Here is a 24899-nt window from a genome sequence, read left to right on the forward strand (position 1 = left end):
TTTTTTGTAATTGCATTTATTCGGGGTTCGAACCCGGGTAATAATTTGTTTGTTGTACAGTTCTTTGCCGTACGGGTATCTTGAGCTGAAAGCATAGTGTCATTGCGACTCTGGTGTTCTGTCTGTAAACTACGTCCACGATTTAATACAGTTACAACTTATTACCTTTTCAAATACATGATGGCAGCTTTTCTCTCATCCCTCTCGCTAAGGAGTGTAGTGTTGGCTCCCATGCATAATGCTTAATTTGATTTACGTAGTAGCCTTGCGCGCGTCCGCCATGACAGTTCGCCTTGGCAACAGTTTATTGGATTATATTGTCTCCCAAACCTTCACACATATTACGATTTACTCTGCTGTTGCTATTAAAGATAGTACTTCAAGACTTATTTCATTCAACAACTGTTAACAGAGAGAATAATATAAATAGCTGTAGAGTGCAGACCAACTTGGTTATGCTTGTCAGCCTTAACCTCAAATCATCTGGCTACTGTACATACGTATTTTATGACTCGTGCAAAACGTTTATGAAACAGAATTTAGTCGATTAATAAAATTGTTTTCATGACTGTAATACTATTACGTAATATTATTACTGTGTTTATGAAACAGGCCTGCACTTACTATAATTATATTTTCGTCTGCCTTTATAGCGGACAATCAGCGAATGTGAACGTTTTCTGACAATTTGCTGATGATTTGTACGTCGCTTCAAACAGCGAATGAACAACGAAGTTTTGCTTCATCATTCGTTCGTTGTTCGTTCGCTAAGTGTGTATGCACCTTTATGCATTTATCTTAACTCCATACTGCTCACAGCTGTCATTTAGCTCCGGTAGCATATGCCTAAGTATCATCTCCTCTTCTGCTAACAATGCTATATCACTCAGCAAATCTCAACACTTTATTCTTCTTCCTCCTATTATCATGCCTCCCATGTTCTGAAAACAGTTTTTTACTAAATCCTCCAAGTAAATGTTGAACAGGATAGGTGATAAAGGATATCCTTAATGTACTCCTCTCCCAATTTCACTTCCTTCTGACATATCTTCTGGTATCCTGACTTTGACTTGTTTTATATAAAGATTACTCACCAGCCTTCTCTCTTTCCAATCCATAGCTATTTTCTTTAAAATCCCCAACAGTTTATTCTAATCCTCTCTGTCAAAAGCTTTTCAAGGTACACAAATACTACATACACTTTTTCATTCTTCTCTAAGTATCTTTTGGTGATGGTTTGTAGCAGTCCAATTGCATTTCTCGTACCTTTTCGCTTCCTGAAGCCAAACTGCTCTTCTTCCAACTGTTCTTCCATCTTAGAATATAAATGTCGATTCAATATGCACATGACAATCTTCGCCAAGTGCGATATCAGGTTGATAATCCTGAACTCAGTACATTTCTTGGCATTATTTTTCTTCGGTATTGGAAGCAATACTATCTCCGTAAAATCTTCAAGCCATTCGCCTTTCTCATATATTTCGTTGCATAATGATAGAATTTTCTTCTTGCCTCCCCCCAAACATTTCACTAATTCAATGCGGGTTCCATCAACTCCTGTTGCTTTCCCATTCTTCATTTCCTTAAGTGCTAGTTCAACTTCTTCCCTTAAAATAGAAACAGTAAACTTTATGGCTCACTAATGTGTTGTGTGTTTGCAACATTGGATGTAGTATTTCAATGTTTAGGTAAGGCTCTGTTTTAAATTAAGTAATTCGACGTTTTCCTCAATACTCTGTTTCTCTCCCTCATCTTCCTCCCTCTCTTCCCCTCCGTCTTTCTCTCTCCATCCCTCTCCTTCTTCTTTCATTTTTCTTGCCTCTCTTTCCCCCTCCCTTTTTTGCGTAGTTGTGTTCGTGATTGATAGAAGTACGAGGTGAGTTTGAAAAGTTCGTGGCCTGATACATAGAAGGCATTGAAAACGTGTCAACAATGCTGCCATTGTTAGTGGCCATTTTGCGTTATTTCAAGTACGAAGAATCATAATTTTCTGTTGACTATCTTTTATGTAGTGTAATTTTGTAGTTAGTGCGCCAAATAATGTGGCAAAAATAGAAAATATCGAACTTAGTGCTGTCATTAAAAATATTTCGTGAAAAAGGGAACGAGTCCAACAGAAATTAAAGCAGACATGGATGCTACACTGGAGGAATCCACTCGAGCGTTTTCAACTGTGATAAAATGGGCAGCATTATTTAAACATGGTTGAGAGAGTGTGGAAGACAATCCTCGCAGTGGACATCCAGTAACAGCAACAAGTAAAGAAATCGTAGAAAAAAATCCACGATATGATGTTGAATGACTGTTGATTGAAAGTGCTGAAAATTAGCGAGGTTATGCATATCTCAATTGAATTGATGTGCCAAACCTTAGGCAATGTCTTGCGTATGTCCATGCTCTCTGCAAGATGGGTTCTGCGTTCGTTAACTCGAACAAAAGCATGTTCGATGTCAAATTTCAAGGGATTGTCTGGCTTGATTCGAAAAATATACGTCCACTACTACATACCAGAGACAAAACAGCAGTCGAAATAATGGAAGCACAGTGATTTTCTGCCTCCAAAGAAAGCAAAAGCTGTTCATTCAGCTGGGAAAGTCATGACGTTCGTGTACTGGGATTCTAAGTGGATATTCATGATTGATTATCTAGCAAAGGGGAGAACAATAACCAGATAATATTATTCAAATGTCTTGCAGCAACTGAAAGGGAAAATTTGCGAGAAGAGGCTAGGTGTGGCCAAGAAGAAAATGTTTCGTCATGACAATGCTTCTGCTCACTCGTCTGCAATCATGATTGATAAACTACACAAACTACAGTTGAAATTGTTGCCACACCCTGTCCCCTATTCACCAGATCTTGTACACTCAGAGTTCTTTCTTTTCTCAAAGCTCGAAATTTACTTGATTAGGAAGAATTTTTGTCAAATGAAGAGGTTGTTACAGCAACAGAAGGCTTTTTTGCAGACCTCAAGGAATCTGTGTACTAGCAGGGTATTGCAACACTGTGGACCAAGTGTGGGGCGATTATGTTGAGAAATAAAGATTGTTTCAAAATAATCCTAGTCTAATTTCTCTGTCAGGCTGTGAACTTTTCAAACGACCCTCATAGATGATTATTAGAATATGAACTTAATCACCACAATAAGATAAGACATGCTTCTACATTTATTATATATTTTTATGAATTGAATTCTTGATCATTTAGAATTTGTTTATTCTGTAAATATTGTAGTAAATATCAGACTTGCAAACTGGTATATTTTACTGTAATTTTGAACCTTTTGTGCATTAACTTACCAGTTTTGAATTGGAAATAACTTTCTTGTAAGAATCTTCGTAGCATATCTTTCATTTTTTGTTAGAAATCATTTACACAGATAATACAACCGATCATATTGCAGTGTTTCACTTATGATTTATATTTTTATTGAATCTCATAATTTTTGCAGTGTGGAATTCTTCTTGTATGGATTACACGCACTGTTCAAAGGGGATTTCCGCATAACCTCAGTTCGAGATGAGTGGATATTTTCTGATATGGAACTTTTACGCAGAGTGGTAGCTCCAGGAGTACGGATGTCGCTAAAACTTCATCAGGTAAAATCACCAAAACTTCACAATATGTTCACGAACATTTTGCTGCAATTTTTTTTTTAAAGCGTATCTAATGACAAGCATCAGGATCAACTGTAGGCATTTTATGTTGTTATTTGTTAAGTTCTATTTTTTGTCTGTGCATCCCATGCAGTTCTTGGCTTTCGTGATACGGGATCAACTACAGCATTTCATACAATTATTTGCTCTATGTGACTATTTGTGTTAGGAATCACATGAGTTGTGCATTTTGAGATTACGATACAGCGTCAACATTAGATATTTCATGTAATTACTTATGCTGTAGGATGGTTTGCTTTAGGAATATCATAAAATTGTTTTTTTGAGTTCTATATAGCATCAACTGTAGACATTCCATGCAGTTATTTATTCCTTAGTTTCTTGAGGCTATGATACTGCATCAACTGTTAATATTTCATGTAGTGGCTTGTTCTCGTAGAGTTTATTTCTTCAGATTAAGTAGACATTCCATAGAATTGCTAGCTATAAAAATTTCATAGAAATGATTTCATGAGTTTATATTACATCATTGTAATTTTCCCATGCAGTTCGTGTGTTGAGATTATTATGTAACATCAGTTTTATTGTAGACATTACACATAATTATTTGTTCCATGGAACTTCTGCTTTAAGAATTCCATATGGCTGACTTTTAGACGTTGTGATACAGCATCAACCATAGACATTTCAATTGGACTGTTTTTGCATTAGAAACTCCATACAGTTTGTTTCTTCAAATTATGATAAATGCTTCATCTGTAGGCCTCCCATGTGGTTGAATGTTGTAAGGGACTGTCCCCTAACTGTCCATTGTGCAACTCAAACCAAGAAATGGATTCGGAACATCTCAAAATCTGTGCTTCAGTGGCTGGTCATGATAATATCTTTGAAAAATATTGGAGTGCAAGAGGTCAAATGACTTTATTGTCAAACACCTGGCATTAGAAAACAACAACTGTTTACTTCAATCAATCAAGCTTTTTAATGTATCCAGCTGTTTGCTGACAACATAAAGTCCACTATAGTCCACTGTAGTCTATTCAATTTTTGTTTTTCATGAGAAATGAGGAATATTTTGATCGGTGTTCATTATAAATGCCTGTTGCTAGTAGCCAGAGTTGGGGTGTAGTCAATATATACTGCAGGGCTGTGTCTTCTGCAACTGGTACTGATGATTTTAATTTATTTCTTTTGTGGTTTATGGATGGACAGTATAGAAGAACGTGTTCCAGATCTTCATCATGATTATTACACCACAGACAAGTAGGATTATCAGAAATGAGAAATTGGTGTAGGTACTGTTTGCTTCAAGAATCCCATGAAGTTAATATTTTATGATTGTCATGACACAGTAGTTTTCCAATGCTTTATCAGTAGTAGAGATTGTTAATTATGAAAATATTATTAAATTATGGTGGAGAAAACAAAGTTTACTTAGAAACCTACCCATGCCGTTTTTGTTTACCACAAATTTCACCCAATCTTTCTGAGAATTGTATCATTTTGCTAAAGATATACACTGGCGTTCAAAGATATGTCTTAGAATTTTCTGACCATGTAAGTGAACTTCCTAACCACGGGATAAGTCAGAACTGAAGATACAACAAGTTGACAAACTTTGAAATGGTTCCACTAGGTCTTAATAAGTGATACTATTAGTATCAGCAGTTTCCCCGCTAAATCTAATGCTTTTTACAATCATTACAGAGGGATGAAATTTTGAATTCTAAAATGCGAGTATGTGTAATGTTTACTGTTGGTGACACTGACTTATCTTCGCCAGCTATTAATAGAATAATAACTAAAGAAGCCACACTTACAGGAACAAATTATCGATCATTATCGATTAGTTGGAGTCAGGTATCTTTGAATGCCAATGTATACCAACTCAGTTACATCTGTCAGCAGATGGCTTCTCACAGAAGCATTAAGATTTAAATCTTAGTCAGATTTGTGAAATGGAGTGACTGTGGGACAGGTTTATTTGTGGGTACTTTAGTTTCATCTGCTACTTTCAATTCATTATTGCTCCAGTTTTGCCTTATCTCGTCTGTGAATAGCCTGTGTACTTAGAAGGAAATGTTCAATAAAGAATTGAAATTTCATGGTTTTTTCTGCACTCTTGACAGAAAGAAAATTTTTGGAATGATTAATTGCGAAATGTACTTTCTTCTAGGACCATTTCATGTCTCCTGATGAGTATGAAGATCCATCAGCATTATATGAGGCCATCTCTTCGCATGAAAAAAAGTTGGTTATATCACACGAAGGTGATCCAGTGTGGAGAAATGCTGTTTTGTCTGGAACACCATCTCTTCTTGCTCTCAGGTATTTGCATATATTTTTTTACTTAGCTGTTGGGTCTTTGTTTTTGGGTGATGAAGGTAAGTGTTTGGCTGGTGTTCAGTGAAGGTAATAAAGGGAACCTTGCAGTTTGGGTGTAAAGTAATTTTCGTTGGTATTGTAAATTCTGTTTAAATGTATCAAATATTGTAAACATTGTCAATAACTTTGTTGTCATTATTATACAATGGGAGACTTGAATAATAAGGAAATATTTCGTCATGTTATACTAGATTTACCCAGAGCAGCACAGACCCCCTTTTTTTTTTTTTCTTCTTTTTTTATATCAACATGCTCCATTACAGAGTAATACTACATGTTTTAGATTTTCAGTTTCCTACGATAAATATACATTTGGATACATTGATATTACCTAAGGAAGATAGAGAATTAATACAAATACATATATATGGCTTAACCTAAATAAAAAGAAAAGAAAGTATATATACATGATTTGAATATATTATTACAATTGTTTTATTTTTTTTTAACAAATTGGTAATTTTATAAAAGTTGAATGATAAATATGTGTAACCTAGCAATAAATGCATTCCTACAATTGTTCAAAATCTATTGAATTGATGAAGGTAATGAATGGTTGAAGATGAAATTTTATAAGCTGATATTTGTTAGGTGGCCAACTTGCTGTCTTCGAGATGCTGTTTCATACAATTCCCCTTTGTTTTCTTAATGTTGTGCAGTCATACAGCAAGTGATCTATAGTCTGACCTCCACTATTACACGGACATGTTGCACTCTCCAGTAACTTGAATCGATGGAGGTAGGCTCTAGTCATTCTGTGTCCTGTCACCATTGACGTGAAGATGGCTGTAACATTTAATTCCATCTTAAGCCGCTCTTTTACATTAGGAAAGTAGGATTTTGTTATCGCTGCCTTTGTGGTGTCGTCCCATTCTTTTTGCCATATTAGTTTTCCTTCTTCTATTTCACTTAGAATTATACTTTTTGGGATTTTGTCAAAACATATTGCTGCATCCTTGTTTTGTGCCGCTGCCTTCGCTAGTCAATCTGCAAGTTCATTACCGTATGTTCCGACGTGGGCCTTGATCCAGAAGAATTCTATCGTCCAGTTTACTTTCTCCAAAATTAAGACTTTCTTCCTGATTTCTTCTATAAGATATTTGTGGTTGTGATTGTTCTTTAAGGAGTCTATTGTTATTCTGCTGTCTGTGAGAATTGCTGCTGTGCGTGGTCTGTTGTCCCTGATGTCAATTGTTTCTATTGCTTCCAGTGCTTTAATGATTGCTACCTGCTCGGCTTGATTGTTGGAACATCTATAATTTAGCTTGAATTTTAACTGGTTGGTGAGTTCATTTCCAACGAAGATGGCGATACCTGCTCCAACTCCATACTCACTCTTACTCCCATCCATGAATATTTGAAGGGTGTAGTCCTTATCTTCTGATCCCTCGTTGATCTTGACAGCGTCTGCTGGGTGAGGCCAGTTTCTGATTTCCACTTCTCGGTCTATGGTATAAGTTTGGTTTTCTCTTCCTTTCATTATGTTGTATAATTTAAGTGACTCCTCAATTTTTATGGGAATGGGAGTTATTCCTGACAGCATACACAGAGCTTCGGGAGATGTTGTGCGAAAGGCTTTTGATATCCTTATGTTGATTAGTCTTTGGACTCTAGTATATTTCGCTTTGTTAGAATCGTACTTCATCGCTTCAGCCCATACTGGTGCTCCATATAGCAAGAGAGGTAGTATGGCTCCCTTATATATCGTCTTCAGAGCTTTATGTTGCAGTCCCCAAGTTATTTTGGCCGATCTGGATAAAGTATGGATTAATTTAGCACATCTTTCAACTGCGTAGTTTACATGTTCACTGAATTTAAACTTGTCATCGAGAATTATTCCTAAATATTTCATCTTCGTGATTTGTTCCAGCCGTTTGTTATTTAGGTAGATGTTGATTTCTTTTTTTTTCTTTTCGTTTCCTTCTCGATATTAACATTACCTTAGATTTCTCTTCATTGAAGATTATCTTTGTTCTTTCAGCCCATGTAGCTATTTTTTTTATATCTATATTTTTTTTATATCTATATTCGTGTAATTTTCTGCTTCAACTACATTGTCTGCCTTGATTATTAATATTAAATCGTCTGCAAACGCTACTGCTTTTGTTCGTTTCATGAAGTTAAGGTTCAGTAAGGAATTATACAAAATATTCCACAGAGTCGGCCCAATACACGATCCTTGTGGGCAGCCTTTACTGGCTTCTCTTTCTAATTTTATGCTGTTGGTTGTCATTACTACAGTTCTTTCATTAAAATAGGATTTAACTAAGTTGTATAGATTTCTTGGGCATCTGAGTTCTTTAAGAGAATGTAAGATACTAGGCCACCACGCGGAATCGAAAGCACCTTTAACATCTAGGCTTACGACGACTGCAATTTCTCTTGCTTTTAGGCTTTCTTCTACGAAGTCCTTCACTGCCATTGCAGCATCTATTGTGCTTCTTTGTGGTGTGAAGCCATACTGATTGCTGTTCATCAGATCATGAGAGAATACATGATGATTTATTCTGTTTACTAGTACTTTTTCTAGTATCTTTCCGCCGATATTGAGAAGACTTATAGGTCGGAATTTTGATGGTTCCAAACTGTTCTCTTTTCCAGGTTTTATAATTGGAACCATTTTCGCCCTTTTCCATATCTTAGGAAAAACTGCTCTTTTTAAGCACTCGTCGTACAGAGTCGTTATGAGTCTAGGAAATATTTTGAAAGTTTGTTGAAAAATCTCACAGGTAATCCCGTCTTCCCCTGGCGCTTTTTTTTTTTCATATTTTCAACTGCATTTCTGACTTCATCTAAGGTGAAACCTTTGTCATCAGTCGTGTCTATAGGTTTCTGAGACTGTGTTCTTATTTGCTTGTCGTATTCAGTTTCTTGTTGCTCGCTGTCTTCTGGTGTGAAATACTCCAACATGTACTCAATCGTTTCACGTATGTCAGCTGTTAGAGATCCATCAGGCTTGCGAAGTGTTGTCATTGTTGTCTTGTTGCTTCTTTTTCCAGTTGCTAATTTGTATACTTCGTTCCATGGGTTAGCTGATGAAGTCATATTGCAGAATTCCTTCCAGGAATTTAACTTTTCCTTTTTGATTGTTGCTTCATACATTGTTTTCCCCTCGATATATTGTATTTTACGTTTTTCCCTCAATTCTTCATTGTTTCTTGTTCTTTGGTACCTCCGTCTTAATGCGTTCGTTTTCTTTCTCAATAAGGTGAGGTCATCTGTCCACCAAGGGATGGATTTAGTTCCTGATGTCTTTCTTGAGCCCAGCTTAATCCTAAATGACCGGTTGCAAGCTGCTTTCAAAGCCTCGTGAAATATTTCAATGCAACTTTCAATGTCAGTTTCTTTAGCTACATGAGATGATAGTATGCTGTCAAGTTCTTCTGCCTGTTGTTCCCAGTTTGGGTGATTAAATTTTATCGCCGTCCATCGAAGCAGATTTTCATGAAATTTCTTGTAGTTGTGTTCTTTGACTATATACTTCACTCCTTGGTGATTACAATCTATAACATGGTAGTTGTTTTTCTTCAGACCTATGGAATATTTGATGATCCTATGGTCGGAGCAGCTTTCTTCACTATTAATTTCCCACTCACAAACTTCTCTTAGCAATTGGTTGTTGGCTATTGTTAAATCAACATTGCTGGATCCTCTTCTAGTCCAAAAGGTAGTCATTTCACTCTCTTCATTGACAACGTGCATCTGATTTCCCATGAGAAATTCTTCAAGAATTCTGCCTCTTGTGTTTGTCAGTGTGTCGTGCCAGGATGTGGATCTACAATTGCTATCCATGGGTATTAGGACTCTCCTTCCTTTAGCGTGATGTAGTATTGACTTCATTTTCTCCAAGCTCGAATCCAATTCATTGTTTATATCTAAATACATACTTGCGATAAGAACCCTTAAGTTTCCTGCTATTACATCTAGGACAACAGTATCTTCGTCCAACAGTTGTTTTATTAATAGGACGTCAATTTTATCAGTAGTCACTACTATAGCTGCACGGCTTCTTCCTTCGCCCGAGGTAAATATTTTGAACATTTTTGTAATACCAGCTATTTTATTTTTAATTGTGTACGGCTCTTGTATAAATATAATATCTGTATTATTTTCTTGGATTTTCATTAGGTTGTCAGTTGCAACTCTGGAGTGCTGTAAGTTGATTTGAATACATCTGATTTCTGCTTCTGGTTTTAAGTTCCTATTGCATTGCAATGTGGTGCTGTTGTGCATGGATGGAGGCGCCATTTTAGTTCGCTTCATTATGAGATTCTTTAGTTGAGCCATGATTTAGTAGTTTATATTTAGCACATATCTACCCAGGACTGCTTGCAAGCTAGGGCAGTTCTTATCCAGAGAAGAGTGTTTCTCGCAGCTCTTTTCGGTACGGCAGTACTTATTATATGTAGCACAGTTTACACATTTGTATTCATTCCTGGAAGCAGTGCATTCTTTCAAGGTGTGATCTTTCGAGCAAAGTGGACATGTTTGTGTACCCTTGCAATCCCCTTGTCTATGATTGAACCTGGAACATTTGAAACACCTAGTAGCCACTAAGTAGTCCCGCACGTTACAGATCTGGCATCCTAATTTGATTTTGGTCTTCAAAAGTTCTCTCCTAGCTTGCGAGCTTACTTCTATAATCATCTTCTGCTCTATAATCAGCAGTCTCCTTCAGGCCGGTGGAGAGGAAGGACGTATTTTTTGCAGCGGAGAAAAGGTTAGAACAATGGGCTGTGAGTTGGAGTTGTACCGGGCAAGGATAGGCGGCTGGGCGGCCAGGTCAAGGATGCAGCAGAGCGTGAAAGGGACAGCTTTGGCAGGTCTGGCTGAGTGTCTCTTCTTTCACATAGTGATTGCGATATTACTAATTATTGGTGGTATCGAACTGAATCCAGGACCTGCAAGCGACAACGATGCTACCAACATCAAATGTGGAAGCTGCAGAAAGAATCTACGAGTAGGCGTGCTGTGCAACCAGTGCGAGAAGTGGTTCCATCTGACTTGTCAGAAGATCAAGAGGGAACAGATAGTAGAAGAAACGTGGCTGTGCAAGGACTGCGGGAACGAGGCAGGCAACAGGGAGCTCATCGGTTTTCGGAACGAGGTGAAGAAGCTACGGGAGAAGCTAGAGACGGCGGAGCAATGGATCAAGTTTCTGGAGGAAGAAAATAAGTTGTTGCGACGGGAAAAGGAAAATGGCGAAGAGAGGGAGGAGAAGAAGAAGCATGGTGCAGCAAGTGTTATCATCGGAGACTCCATCATTCGACACGTAGGGAATCTACAACCGGAGCTGGCGATGGAGTGTTACCCTGGGATTAGAGTGAAAGAAATGAAAAGCGTGATCGAGAATCAGGAACGAGGGGACCCGAAAAACATCGTCCTTCACGTAGGAACAAACGATTTGCGAAGAGGTGTTGATTATATCATGGCAGATATATATGACTTGGTGATGGAAACGAAGAAGAAATATCCGGCAGCTGGGATTGTCATCAGTGGAATCGTCAGACGGAGGGATGTGAACTGGAGAAAAGTGGGTCGTGTGAATAAAGCTTTCGAGTGGGTAGCGAGTGTCTTGGTGCGCGTTTCGTCGATCCAAATTCCTGGATAGACGACAGATGCTTCGGAAGAGACGGAATCCACCTAAATCGGAGGGGAGCTGCAGACATGGGATCCCTCTTCGCGCGGGTAGTTACTACAACATGGCGGGGCGGGATCGAGGATCCAACAGCGGGCAGCGGCACCGAAGGACCATCAGTGGACGGCAGGGGCGTGGGACTACCAGCGGTCAGCGGGGGTGAGAGAGTACCTGCGGGCGGAGGGGTCGAGGGACTACCAGCGGGCGGTGCGGTCGAAGACCTATCCGCGGGTGGCGTAGACCTGCAGTGACGGCGAGGTGCCACGGGGATTCAGAATGTTCAAGTAAGGACAGGCCTACTAAGACTACTGCAGGTTAATTGCCGAAGTATTAGAAATAAACTTATTCCGTTTTGGAACTTGGTCGATGTTTATAATCCAGATGTAATAATTGGGACGGAATCATGGCTTAGGGAAGACATAAATGACTCGGAAATTTTTAGGTCGGATTATAGAGTCTTCAGAAAGGATAGAAGTGAAAAGGGAAGGGGAGTGTTCGTTTGTACTAAGATAGAAATAAGTAGCAATCTTCTGTGGATACATGAGGAAGTTGAAATATTGAATGTTCAGATAAGAAATGGGCGGGAAACCTTAGATGTAATAGCATGTTACAGACCACCCAGTGAATTAAACAATTTAACTTTGCACAAACTAAATGAATATCTTAATACAGTATCAGAAGACCGAAACGTAGTAATTGCTGGGGATCTAAACCTCCCGAAAATTAACTGGAACGGGATTTCAGGTACAAATTCAGATGCACAGACCCTTGTTAATGAATTGATCTGGCGTAAAGATTTCACGCAGGTAGTAAATGGTCCGACGCGTGACAATGCCCTCTTAGATGTTTACCTACTAAGACCTGTCTCTCTCTTTGTCAACTCTGAAAGTCTTCATAAAATAAGTGATCACAATAGCGTCTTATTAGAAATCTTCTGGGAAAACACAGTAAATCCGAGGTCAAGTCCACTGTCTGTCTGGAATTTTAACAAAACCGATGTTCATGAATTACAAACGTTTCTACGACAAAAGCATGATGAATTTCATGTTGAAGATATACCGATAAGCTGTCACAATTTGACTATAATTATGTGTATATATTCCGCCTTTGCTTATCATACAATATGAATGAATTAATTAGTCATATTTTCTCATTAACGTTTTCGGTACTTCACCGACATCGCACAGCATGCACAAAAACACTGACCATTTAAGTCCAGATACATGCACCCACAGGCTTGGTTAACAATTAGCATCATATACAAACATCTGAAGATGGTACAATTTACGTACCGAAAACGTTAATGAGAAAATATGACTAATTAATTCATTCATATTGTATGATAAGCAAAGGCGGAATATATACACATAATTATAGTCAAAAGCATGATGACTTTCTAAGGACTGAAGGAAATATGTAAAATGTGTGGCATAAATTTAAGAGTATAATTTTCGAGGCATTAGTAAAATGTGTACCTTCTAAAATAATTAAGAAAAATCCGGACCCAGAATATTACACTAATTATATTCGCTACTTAAAGAAAAAGACAAGGCGCGCATTTAGCACACGTAAACGAAGCCATGAGCATTGGGAAAAATATGTCGAATTAATTAAGAAACTTGAGTGTGAAAAAAGGTTAGCTCAGGAAAATTTTCTAAAAACTATTTTAAAAGAAGATGAAAGTAACAATTGGAGACAGTTTTATAATTATGTACGCAGGAGAAAAGGAAAAAACGAAGGAGTAGTGCTTTTACGAAATCAGAATGGAGAAAGTATAACTGATGACAAAGAAAAGGCCGACTTATTAAATTCCTATTTCATTTCGGTTTTCAATAATAATAATAATAATAATAATAATAATAATAATAATAATAATAATAATAATAATAATCCCGCTGATAGGAGTGGTTGTGTCACAGACCATGAATGTGAACCAAATTCGACTTTCAAAATAACTTCCAAAGGGGTTAGAGAGAGAATAACGAAATTAAAAAATCGGAAGTCTCGAGGACCAGATAGTATTGCTACAGAGATTCTTAAATTAGGTTCCGAGGCCATAATTCCATACTTAATGCGTATATTTCATGTTTCCATAAACAATGCAGCTATTCCATGTGACTGGAAATCAGCTATAGTGGTACCCATACATAAAGGTGGAAATAAATTAGATGTCGGAAACTACAGACCGATTAGCCTTACATCTGTCGTATGTAAAGTCATGGAGCATTTGATATCGGATTATATTCGTCATGTTCTAAATGCGAAAGACTGTTTTTACAACCGCCAGCATGGTTTTAGGGAAGGCTTCTCATGTGATAGTCAAATTACGTCGCTGGTTCAGGATCTAGCTGAAGAGGTAGATAGAGGCGGAAGAATCGATGCAGTTGTGATTGATTTTTCGAAAGCATTTGATTTGGTGCCACATGTCATATTAATAGATAAGTTAAGTAGGCTAGGAATAGATAAAAGAGTGGTGCTATGGATCCAAGAATTCTTAAAAGGTAGAACCCAGATAGTTAGAGTAGGTCATGAAATATCGGAAATTGGAAATATAAGTTCAGGGGTGCCACAGGGGAGCGTTCTGGGTCCATTACTCTTTATAATATACGTAAATGACCTATGCCAGAATATTACATCAAATATGAGGCTATTTGCAGACGACTGCATTATCTATAGAAAGATTAGAAATATTTCAGATGTAGATGCTATTCAAACAGACTTGAATAAAATTTATAACTGGGCGTTAAAGCATAGGATGAAAATAAATGGTTCTAAAAGTAAATCTATAACATTTTGTAAAACCCGAGAGGAAACTAGTCTTAATTACGAATTCAGTGGTGTTGTAATTCCGCAAGAACAATGTTGTAAATACCTAGGAGTGTATTTAAACTCCAACCTTTCTTGGGGAGAGCATGTTGATAATGTTACGGGTAAAGCATGGAGGGCACTTCACTTTATTATGAGAATCTTGAGAAAGGCTAGCCCCAAATCGAGGGAAATAGCATATCTAACGTTAGTGCGACCGTTAATGTAATACGGAACTACGTGTTGGGATCCCTATAGAATATACCAGATAAATTCCTTAGAAAGAATCCAGTATAGGGCAGCGAAATTTGTTAAAGGTAAAAGAGAAGATGGAAACGATACGATAAAAGAACTTAAATGGGAAACTTTGGAAAACAGACGTAGGAAAACTAGAATAACATCATTGTATAGAGCACATCTAGGTCAGAAAGCATGGGTAGACATAACGGCTCGGTTAGAAAAGCCAACGTACTATAGTAGGAACGATCATGATTTTAAAATCAAATGTAGGAAACAGAAAACGGATGTAGGTAAATTCTCATTTTTAAATAGAACTATAAATGATTGGAATGACCTACCTGCAGCGGTCTTTGAGGGCTGTCCTTCCTTAAGGAGATTCAAGAATAATTTTAAAAGTTGTATATAAAGTGAAAATTAAAATTAAGGTGACATTCAACATTTAATTTTTTAAGGTGACATGTATTTATCTAGGCTGACGAGTTTATTTCCTTGGTTTGAATTGTAAATTATTTAAAACTAGCGTGTAAGAGGGCCTTAGACTAGAAATGTTTAGTTTAAATGTAGTTCTGTTTATAAGTATGCATAAGGATGTAATTATTTGACTTATTTGAACTGTTGTTTCAGTGAAGCGAGGTGAGTCAGTGAAGTTATGGTTTTACAGTGCAGTGAACAGTTCCGATCAGTGATAATTTATAGCGTCAATGAAATGTGTTCTATAGTGTCAGTGAAATGTGTTACAGAGTGTCAGTGAAATGTGTGCTAAAGTGTCAGTGAAATGCGTCATAGTGCCACTACAGGGAATGAGATGAGAGTAAAGTGAAAGACTATTGAAACTTATGTAGGACCTGTAGATAATTATGTAGGTTGTATTTTATTTTATGTTTTATTATTATTGTGTTAAATTGTATTGTGTATTATTATTGTATTGTGTGTAAAATTGTATATGTGTTGTAAAATTGTATTGTGTATTGTAAATTTTATTGTGTATTGGTTATCATTTTATTGTGTATTGTTAATATTGTATATACCACTGCCACCGGTGCTTGCCCAAATACATACATACAAATAAATCGAAAAAAATATTCTTCTTGTTGAACTTGTTTTTGTAGCAATACTTCCCTTGTATATCGACGTCATTCAGGTTTAGTTCTGGGTTCTGGCATATTATTCTTTCCGCTGCACTTTCTGCTGAGATATCCTCCGGGACATTATAGATTATAAGTCTTGGATTTCTAAGTTTAGGAGTGTTCACTTCCAGCTGATCACCGCATTTTGATGTTATACTTGTCCGTAGGGATTCCAATTCCTCCTTGCTACTAGTCTCTATAAGCACCTGGCCGTCCCTTAGGGACTTGAATGTGTTAATTCCGACTTTCATTTCAGCTGGGTTTATGCTGGCTTTTAGTATTTGCTTAGTTGTCTCTGGTGGATGATTTTTTTTCGATTTCACTGTCAGCTTGAATTTCTTCTCGGTCTTGCCTGTGAGTACTTCGGAGTAGAGATTCTGCCTTCCGATGGAAGATGGCGGTCCCTCTCCTGGTCCTGCTGCTCCTCTCGTCCGCTGGTCCCGCCGGCCATCCATAGTTGGCACTACATGTCCCCTTCCAAAAGTAGATTTCATTGCTTCAAGCTCTGCTCTTACTTCACCTAACCCCTTTTGCAGGTTGTCATTTTCCGCTGTTTTATCCTCTATGCTTTTCTTAAGTTCTACAAACAATGTACGGAGTTTACTCACAGTTTCATGTATCGTCTTCTTCAATTCTTTCTTCACATTCCCACTTAAATCAACTGTATTAACCACAGTATTGAGAGCATTATCGATAGCGTCTTCAATACCTTCCGCCATCTTGGTTTTGGTATTCTACAGTTCTGCGTGTTCTACACCTTCAAACTTCTTGGCTTTCCTACCTAGCACCACAACGGTAGACGACATTTGTGCACAGCTCACTACGATGCAGGAACACAGCTTCTCCTTGAGACCTATCACCACAACTTTCTCTCTCTGACACCCCGTTGGTAAGCTCTTCGCGCATCAATACAGTTTCTCCCCAGCAGTATTATGTTCCGCAGTGATCGAGGAAGCCGTGCGTCTTGCGTTGCAGGTTGGGAGCGCCTTGTGCCCCAGCAACTGATTTGCTCCAGTACGCAGTGAAGTTCCCAGATTCTCGCTCACAATTACCGCAGTTTATACAGTCAAATAGACAATCTCGAGCTACGCTAACACAAACATACACTCTTTACATGTTACACTTCAGTCTGATCACCTATATCAGACAGTAGTGAGCCAATTACGCGCACAAACACTGATCAGAAAACACCAGATTTACAGGCAACATTCACTTGGCGCCATCTTGTGTGTGTGTCCAGCACAGACCCTTGAACTAACAAAAGATTTGACCACCTAATAGCTCAATTCTACCACCACAAATCTGGATTTATCACGTCCCTTAACTGTAAATTGTATAAAACACATTAAAACAAGTAGAATTCGCAATATACTGTGTTCTACAACCGATGTGCCAGTTCTTTGAGTTGGCTGTGCTGCAAGTTTGGAAAAAAAAAAAAAAAAGACAAATACTCAAATACGATGCAAGAGTAATGGAATGGAGAAAAATTCTCTCCGGCGCCGGGATTTGAACCCAGGTTTTCAGCTCTACATGCTGATGCTTTATCCACTAAGCCACACCGGATACTACCTCGGCGTCGGACAGAATCGTCTCAGATTAAGCTCCAACTCTTGGGTTCCCTCTAGTGGCCGCCCTCTGCACTACGTCATAGATGTCTATGAATGTAGGACCAAAGTCCACACATGTGCTGAGGTGCACTCGTTATGAGTGACTAGTTGGCCGGGATCTGACAGAATAAGCGCCGTCTTAAATCACGAAGTGATTTACACATATCATATACTGTCATTGCAAGTTATCTTGAACCTTACATCCCCTAAGTCTGTCTTTGGAACTGCTCGGTATGGCGTATACTCATCAACGTAACGGCATGGCAAGGATGCCCCTCCCTCGGGTAACGTGACTCCTTTCAGAAAATGTTGGTTCTTTTACCTTACGGCTCTCTACTGTAAAAGAACTTGGTTCAATAGAGACATCATCTTCTCTCGATACTCCGGTTTTGAGAGGAGAACATAGTTTCGTAGCAAGCTTTAATTAACCTGTAATGAGTAAGTATTTAAATATAATCGTGTGTACACTCCTCTCTCATCCGGGCTGGGGACTGGCAATGGCGGAGTTACTACAGCTACTTCTGTACATTATATAGGCCTGCATGACTTACACCTTCAGCTGATATGTACATATTCTTATAACAATATTTTACAGGCTTATTATTTGAATTTACATTAATTTACAATTATACACAATCCATATCCCTATCATTGCTGCCATCATCGCTTGTTCCAAAATTAATTATTTCGTCAATGGCATCATCCATTCGGAATTATCTTCTTAATCGTAGACTATGTACTAGTTTCTGAACACGATAGAATTCTTCGATTGTATCCCAAATAACGTGTTGATCGAAGTCGTCCACTTCAACTTTACACAAGTCCTAATTCTGGAATGAAATAATATGTTTAGTAGAACTATAAGAAAATAATAACTTACAATAGTAATTCATTATGTCGTTCACAGTACACACACTATTGTACATAACTATTATAGCAATAATTTATAAACATTACATAACTATTCTTTCCCGAGTAGTGTGAGGTTCATTCGGTTGTAATTCAATATTATTCTTAATTCTCTTCACGGAACTAATACTTTTGCCAGAGTATTTAGCCGCTCTCTCATATTCCTTAGCAAGAGGTTCCAGCAAATATGTGTTTAATTTTTCCTCCTCGCAACGCTTATTTTATTATATTTGCGATAATTTCTCTTTCTCGGCTATGGATAACAGCGTTACTTTTTCTCTGCGGTGGTGTGATTTCACCATAATTACTACCCTGTGGTTGCTGCTCCATGGTAACACTACTGGTACGCAGTGAAGGAAATAGCTCTATGTTTCTTGACAAGAGATTATGCTGCGGAGCATGCGCAAACAACTCAGTTGGCTCCACCTGCGTTACGTGCTTCCTTCCCTCTGCCCCTCTGTCCCCGCTCAGAAGGTTCAAGATAACTTGCATTAAGGGAATGAACAGGTGAAATATTCAAATTATGTATTTGTGATGCTAATGGACTGAAATTTTTACCACAGAGTGCTGATATGTATTTAAAACATCCCTATAAATTTCATCAATGTATCTTAATTAGTTTTGAAGAAATTAATTATTTACCAATTAATACTAATTAATATTTAAAAAATGCTGCATGATGAACGCTTAACATTATGAATTTAAAAAAAAATATAGAACAGTTCCTCTAACAATAATAAAACATCTATCACATGATTTTTAGTTAGCACTTCTTAGTTTCTGAGAAAAAAATTCAAAACTGGGTGAGTGCCAATTTAAAGAAAAAAATTAATTTCATGCATCTTAATCAATTTATATCTTGGCAAATAATAAATATTTTAAAAATCCATGTGACAGTCTTTTTCCTTTAGGTAATGTGGGCTTGTGGTAAAAATTTCATCACAATTGGTTAAGAAATGCATCATATGGAGCAATTTGAACATGTTAAAATGTAATAAAATTTAAAAGGGAGAAAATCAAGTTTTAAAGTACAACACTATGTTTGAGTACTTACACGTTATGGAAATTGCTTAAAACCCTCCTGCCTGATATGTTGACCCTTCCTGCTGCTTTTTCCTACTTTCAGTGACACTTTTTGACAAACGTAGCTTCTTCCTGCTTGTTTTGAAGTTCTCACTGGTTGAAGTAGCCGCTTGCTGCAGTCGACGCTTGTCTCTCCTATTGCCAATTTTGTATGCTGCAGGAGATAATTTCACTGTTGACACTAAATCTCCCATGGAAATGTTTGCTGTACAACCCATGTTAAATTCAGTCACAGCAGAAGTAACAGCCACTTCAAGTTTTTTTTTTTTTGATACAAAAATTTCTTTTGGGCACTTCCGCCATATCACACTATGAACACTTTCATTCACATTTTGAGTTTTTCCTGCAGTGCACTTGCTAAGAAGTTCATCACTAGCTAGTCTACAGTACACTGGCATGATTTTAGCCACAACATCAGGTCGCAACACTGTCTTCATGGTTTTCAAGTCATGCTTCGGAACAGCTTCTTGCTTCGCAATGGCCCGGTTGAAGAAGCACCATGACTTTTCACCACTAGGGCATCTTGAATGCAGGGGCTTGTCATCCGTGGACATTGCATGGTCAAGTGTTGCATAGATGGCTTTCTTCATCTTGTTTACATCGGGGATATTGTCAATAATGGCCTTTCTGTAGTAATTTTGCAGTCGAGGTATCATTTCTGCAGTCAGACTTCCCTTTTTTTTGCCTCCGATTGAGGAATCTGTCCCTCTCCATTCCCTAACAATATTCTGTAGACCTTTACCTACTCTCTTAGCAACGTGGTTCACACATTCTTCTTTTCTAATGTCAATGCCTTCACCATAAACTTGAAGCTGCTGAAGGTGATGGTGTGTTTTTGCATCCTCGTCAGACAATAAGGTTGTGTACCTCATATTACACAACCTTATTGTCTGACGGGGATGCAAAAACACACCATCACCGGGTCCAGAGAATTTCTGCAGCTTTCATCTCCATGGCATTTGAAGATCCATCAAAATTTTTCTCACAAACACCAGCATCTTTGTGACTTTGATACCACTGTTTATATTCGTCACTTGCAACATCCATTTTTTTTTTCTGTCTTTTCACAAGTACTGCAATATTTTGACATTATTTCAAAATCTAACACTAGCCCTGTTAAAATATCTATGACTAAACCTAAACCATACTTTGATGTATGTCCACGCTTCATCCATGTGCCATCGTATGACACACCAATATTTATAACATCACTATCACTAATAGAACTGTCCACTTCCATGTGAGCTCGTCTAACTGCAGAGTGAGCATTTCTCAACACATGTTGTCTAACAAGTTTGTTTTCTTCCGTCAGTTTTATCAGGTGAGAGTTGAAGGATGGTGAGCTCAAACCTGCCATACCCATAGCCATACAATGTTGTTCCATAGCAGAGTGTCCTTTTCCCATGGTAACAAAGGCGTTGACCATTCTTCTATTTACATCGAAGGGAGGTCGAGTTGACTCAGTGTTACCTACCTTAGGGCTTGTATACATTTCATTCAACACTGTGTTACAATTATAACACTTCACTATCACTTTAAATGCAAAGCCTGATGGTTCAGTAAGCTCAGCTTTTGCACTATCCATTCCACATTCACCACATTTTACTCCTTTATACAGTTCACTCCACAAATTTACATGCACTAATGTGTAGTCTTCACTACACTGGGGGGCACTTATATTTGAATTCTCCTGAAAGTTGCCATATTTTATCAACTTTATCTCACTAGCACTTTGTTTATTATTTGGTTCTTTTGACACTTGATCTTCATTATCACCAACTAGGCCTAACACATTTTCTTGTTGCACACATTCCACAATAGTTTTGGCATTCTTCCACCTTATATTTGCTAAATTTTTAGCCCTATTAGCATATTTTGATCGTTTCTTGCCCTTATTATGAATGTCACTTAGTCTATTCATGTTTAGAAAACTAAAACTATGCCTAAAATGCTAAATGTTGAGTTATACACGTGGTCTTGAATGTTATTGTGACGATTCCTAACCTAATGCACTTATACTAACTTATTCACACTAATATATACAACTAATTGAATACAAAATTAGTGTAAAACTTTAATAGCATTCTAAATAACACGAAATCAGCAAAACAAGTATGAATATTCACGTACAAACGCACAAACTCGAGAAGAAAGATCCACAAACAATATTTTGCCGTTCACAGTTTCAAAACAAAGTATTTGCAGGGCTGACAGGCAAGCTGATAGTATATTCAGGAGTGACAACAAACTTAATTTCACTAGATACACACCAGAAAAAAAACTAGCCCGCTTTATTCAAATTACAAAGCTCAACATAAACTTTAGAGCTGACAGCTCGTTTAAAGGGCAACGAAGCACGTGCAAGCAGACATTTAAACGTCATGTGACACGGTTTAAAGGGCTCCCAAATAAAAAATGAGGCCATATTATGAAAGTAGAAGGTTTAAATAAAATTATGAACATAAAAACAAAAATTTGTATTTTTTTCACCTGTTCGTTCCCTTAACAATATATTGTTTCAATGTACCGAAGTACATATGATATTTCCATGCAGATATTCTGCGTCATCATACGATGTAAGAGTAATGGAACGGAGAAAAATTCTCTCCGGCACCAGGATTTGAACCCGGGTTTTCAGCTTTACGTGCTGATGCTTTATCCACTAAGCCACACCGGATACCATCCCAGCGTCGGACAGAATCATCTCAGATTAAGCTCCAACTCTTGGGTTCCCTCTAGTGGCCGCCCTCTGCACTACGTCATAGATGTCTATGAACGTAGGACCGAAGTCCACACATGTGCTGAGGTGCACTCGTTATGAGTGACTAGTTGGCCGGGATCTGACGGAATAAGCGCCATCTTAAATCACGAAGTGATTTACGCATATCATATATATTGAATAATTACAGGGAGCTTCACCTGAAAGACTAGACTTGTATCATATATATTGTTTTAATGTACCAAAGTACATATGATATTTCCATGCAGATAATCTGCGTCATCATACGATGTAAGAGTAATGGAACAGAGAAAAATTTTCTCTGGCGCCAGGATTTGAACCCGGGTTTTCAGCTCCTCTGGTTCAGTTTACATAGATATAATATAGCGTAGCTTCAAGACGTGAATCACCAAGCATAGAAGGAACTGCCGTCTAGGTCACATGGATAAGTCAGCCATAGCCAAGCATGCATTTAAAAAGGGGGATCACAACAGCTTCGAGGACACTGACATCCTAAGCGGTACGCCACACTTCTATGCTAGGTTACATCAGGAGGCTATTGAAATATACAAACACAAAAGCAACTTTAATTGTAAGGAACAAGACTCAAGGTCAACAAAGCATGGTACCCGGCCTTGAGAAGCACACACACCAAATTCTTCCTTTGACAATTGAACACTACGATAACCAATCAGAACATTAAACCATCAGTGCGGACTGCGGCGACAAGCCACAACCCTCCTACACCTTAAATATTGACATGCTAGCAGTCCCAGTACCAGTCGTCCTTCGTACACATAGTAGATCTCTCTGCTCCCGTGTACCACACCACTGAAGAAGTCCATCGGAGTAGTAGATGAAATGTTTGGTTGTTTTACCAACAGACCACAGCTTTCTAGCCCAGATAATACCAATCCAATGACGCTGGCTGTGAAAGCCTACATTCTAAGAGTTGTACTTAATTTGTTTAATTATTATAACTTTTATGTATAATAATTCACATTAATACTTTTGTTATGTCAGAGTGTGTAACTAAATTATTATTATTATTATTATTGTTGTTAACTAATGCTTAGTTCTTGACAGTAAAGCCATTAACTCTCTGTAACTAAATAATTGTTAATTACAGGAAGTGAATGAAAGAAAACTTAAACTCAGTTTAAATTGCAGGCATGTCTTTGATGATGGCACAGATGAGTACAAGATAATAATGTTAAACAAGCGTTACTTGAGCTTTCGAGTGATCAAAATGAACCGTGAATGTGTGAGAGGATTGTGGGCTGGCCAGCAGCAGGAATTGGTCTATCTACGCAACAGGAACCCAGAACGTGGTTCCATGCAGAATGCCAAGCAGGTAATGAAAAAGTATCCCAAAGTATAGGATTTATGTTTTCAGTTATAAAATTTATACTACATGGGTCTTTCTGCCCAAATTCCAGAAAATCTCATATTGCAACAAACATGCAGCCTTAGCTGTAGATCTTTCTGTTTGTGATGGTTTCTAATTGAAGGAAGCAAGGATTTAAAATTAATCCTGTGAGACTCGTGGTGAACAGGTTGACTGTGGAATTTTCTAGTTAAAAAAGATTGCTAAATAAAGGACTATCAATTACCAAGCAAACTAAATCGTGTTTCCATAGATTTGTTGAGATTTAATATACTGTATATACCCGCATAATGGACACACCCCAATTTTTCGCGTTAAAATTAAAAAAAAAAGAAATTCCCCACTTAATAGAGAAAGTCGTAAGATTGGATGCACTGCTTAGTATGTTTAAATTCAAGTTTTTATACAACAATTCATGGTATCATTGCAATCGTGATAGATTCTTTTTCTACACATGCAAAATATAATAATAATAATAATAATAATAATAATAATAATAATAATAATAATAATAATAATGATTTATTTTAGCTGGCAGAGTTAAGGCCGTAAGGCCTTCTCTTCCACTCAACCAGCAAAAAGTGTATATACATATGCATGAACTTACAAAGAATCCAACAATTTGATTGAGATGAGAGTTACATGTATACAAAAGTTATTTACAAATTAAACAACAAAATACTATGAACTATTAATTAAACACTGAAATAAACTGTGTAGCAGAATTAAACTAAAATACATAGAATGTTAATATATTTCAAATAATATTAGATAATAGAAAGAGATTATTACGAGACAATTAAAATACAGCACAATCAGGATGATGTCTAAAGAAAAAAGTAACAATGTAGTCAGTGATAGTTTAAATCAGTATGATTGGAGTGAAATGCTAATAAGGTTATCTTTTAAGCTGTTCTTAAAGGTGTTTATTGTCTTGCAGCCCCTAATACTTTGTGACAAGGAATTCCATTGACGCGAGGTGGATATTGTAAAAGATGATGAATAACAAGATGTTCTATGAAGAGGTATACTTAGCGTGCCACAGATAAGTGATCTGGTATTTACATCGTGGTTAGAGTATAGATAAGAGAAACGAGACGAAAGGTAATTTGGTGTTGAAGTGTGCAGAATTCGAAAGAGTAAAGACAAAGAGTGTAAAGTTCTACGTTCTTTAAGTCGGAGCCACGAGAGACTTGCGAAGGACGGTGATATGTGATCATACCGTCGGATGTTGCACACGTATCTGACGCACATATTCTGAGCTCGCTGTAACTTGACTGACAATTCAGAACTTAGGTCACTTAACAAAACGTCACAATAATCGAAGTGCGGCGTTACTAGGGTTTGCACTAGGGTAAGTTTTAGTTGCTGGGGCAAGAAGTTTC

General features: G+C 37.5%; 1 protein-coding gene across 1 annotated transcript in view; it reads left to right on the forward strand.

Annotated features, from left to right (window-relative positions):
- Positions 1 to 277: 277 nt before the first annotated feature.
- LOC138693001 (pecanex-like protein 1) overlaps positions 278 to 24899 on the forward strand; it is a 78584-nt gene continuing 53962 nt past the window's right edge. The window contains exons 1-4 of the mRNA XM_069816499.1: positions 278 to 1688; positions 3449 to 3596; positions 5791 to 5942; positions 23298 to 23481. Coding sequence (XP_069672600.1) covers positions 1681 to 1688; positions 3449 to 3596; positions 5791 to 5942; positions 23298 to 23481 — 492 coding nt within the window. The 5' untranslated portion in view covers positions 278 to 1680. The remainder of the gene's footprint in view (positions 1689 to 3448; positions 3597 to 5790; positions 5943 to 23297; positions 23482 to 24899) is intronic.

Source organism: Periplaneta americana, chromosome 17, assembly GCF_040183065.1.
Source record: "Periplaneta americana isolate PAMFEO1 chromosome 17, P.americana_PAMFEO1_priV1, whole genome shotgun sequence".
In the NCBI taxonomy this organism is placed as follows: domain Eukaryota; kingdom Metazoa; phylum Arthropoda; class Insecta; order Blattodea; family Blattidae; genus Periplaneta; species Periplaneta americana.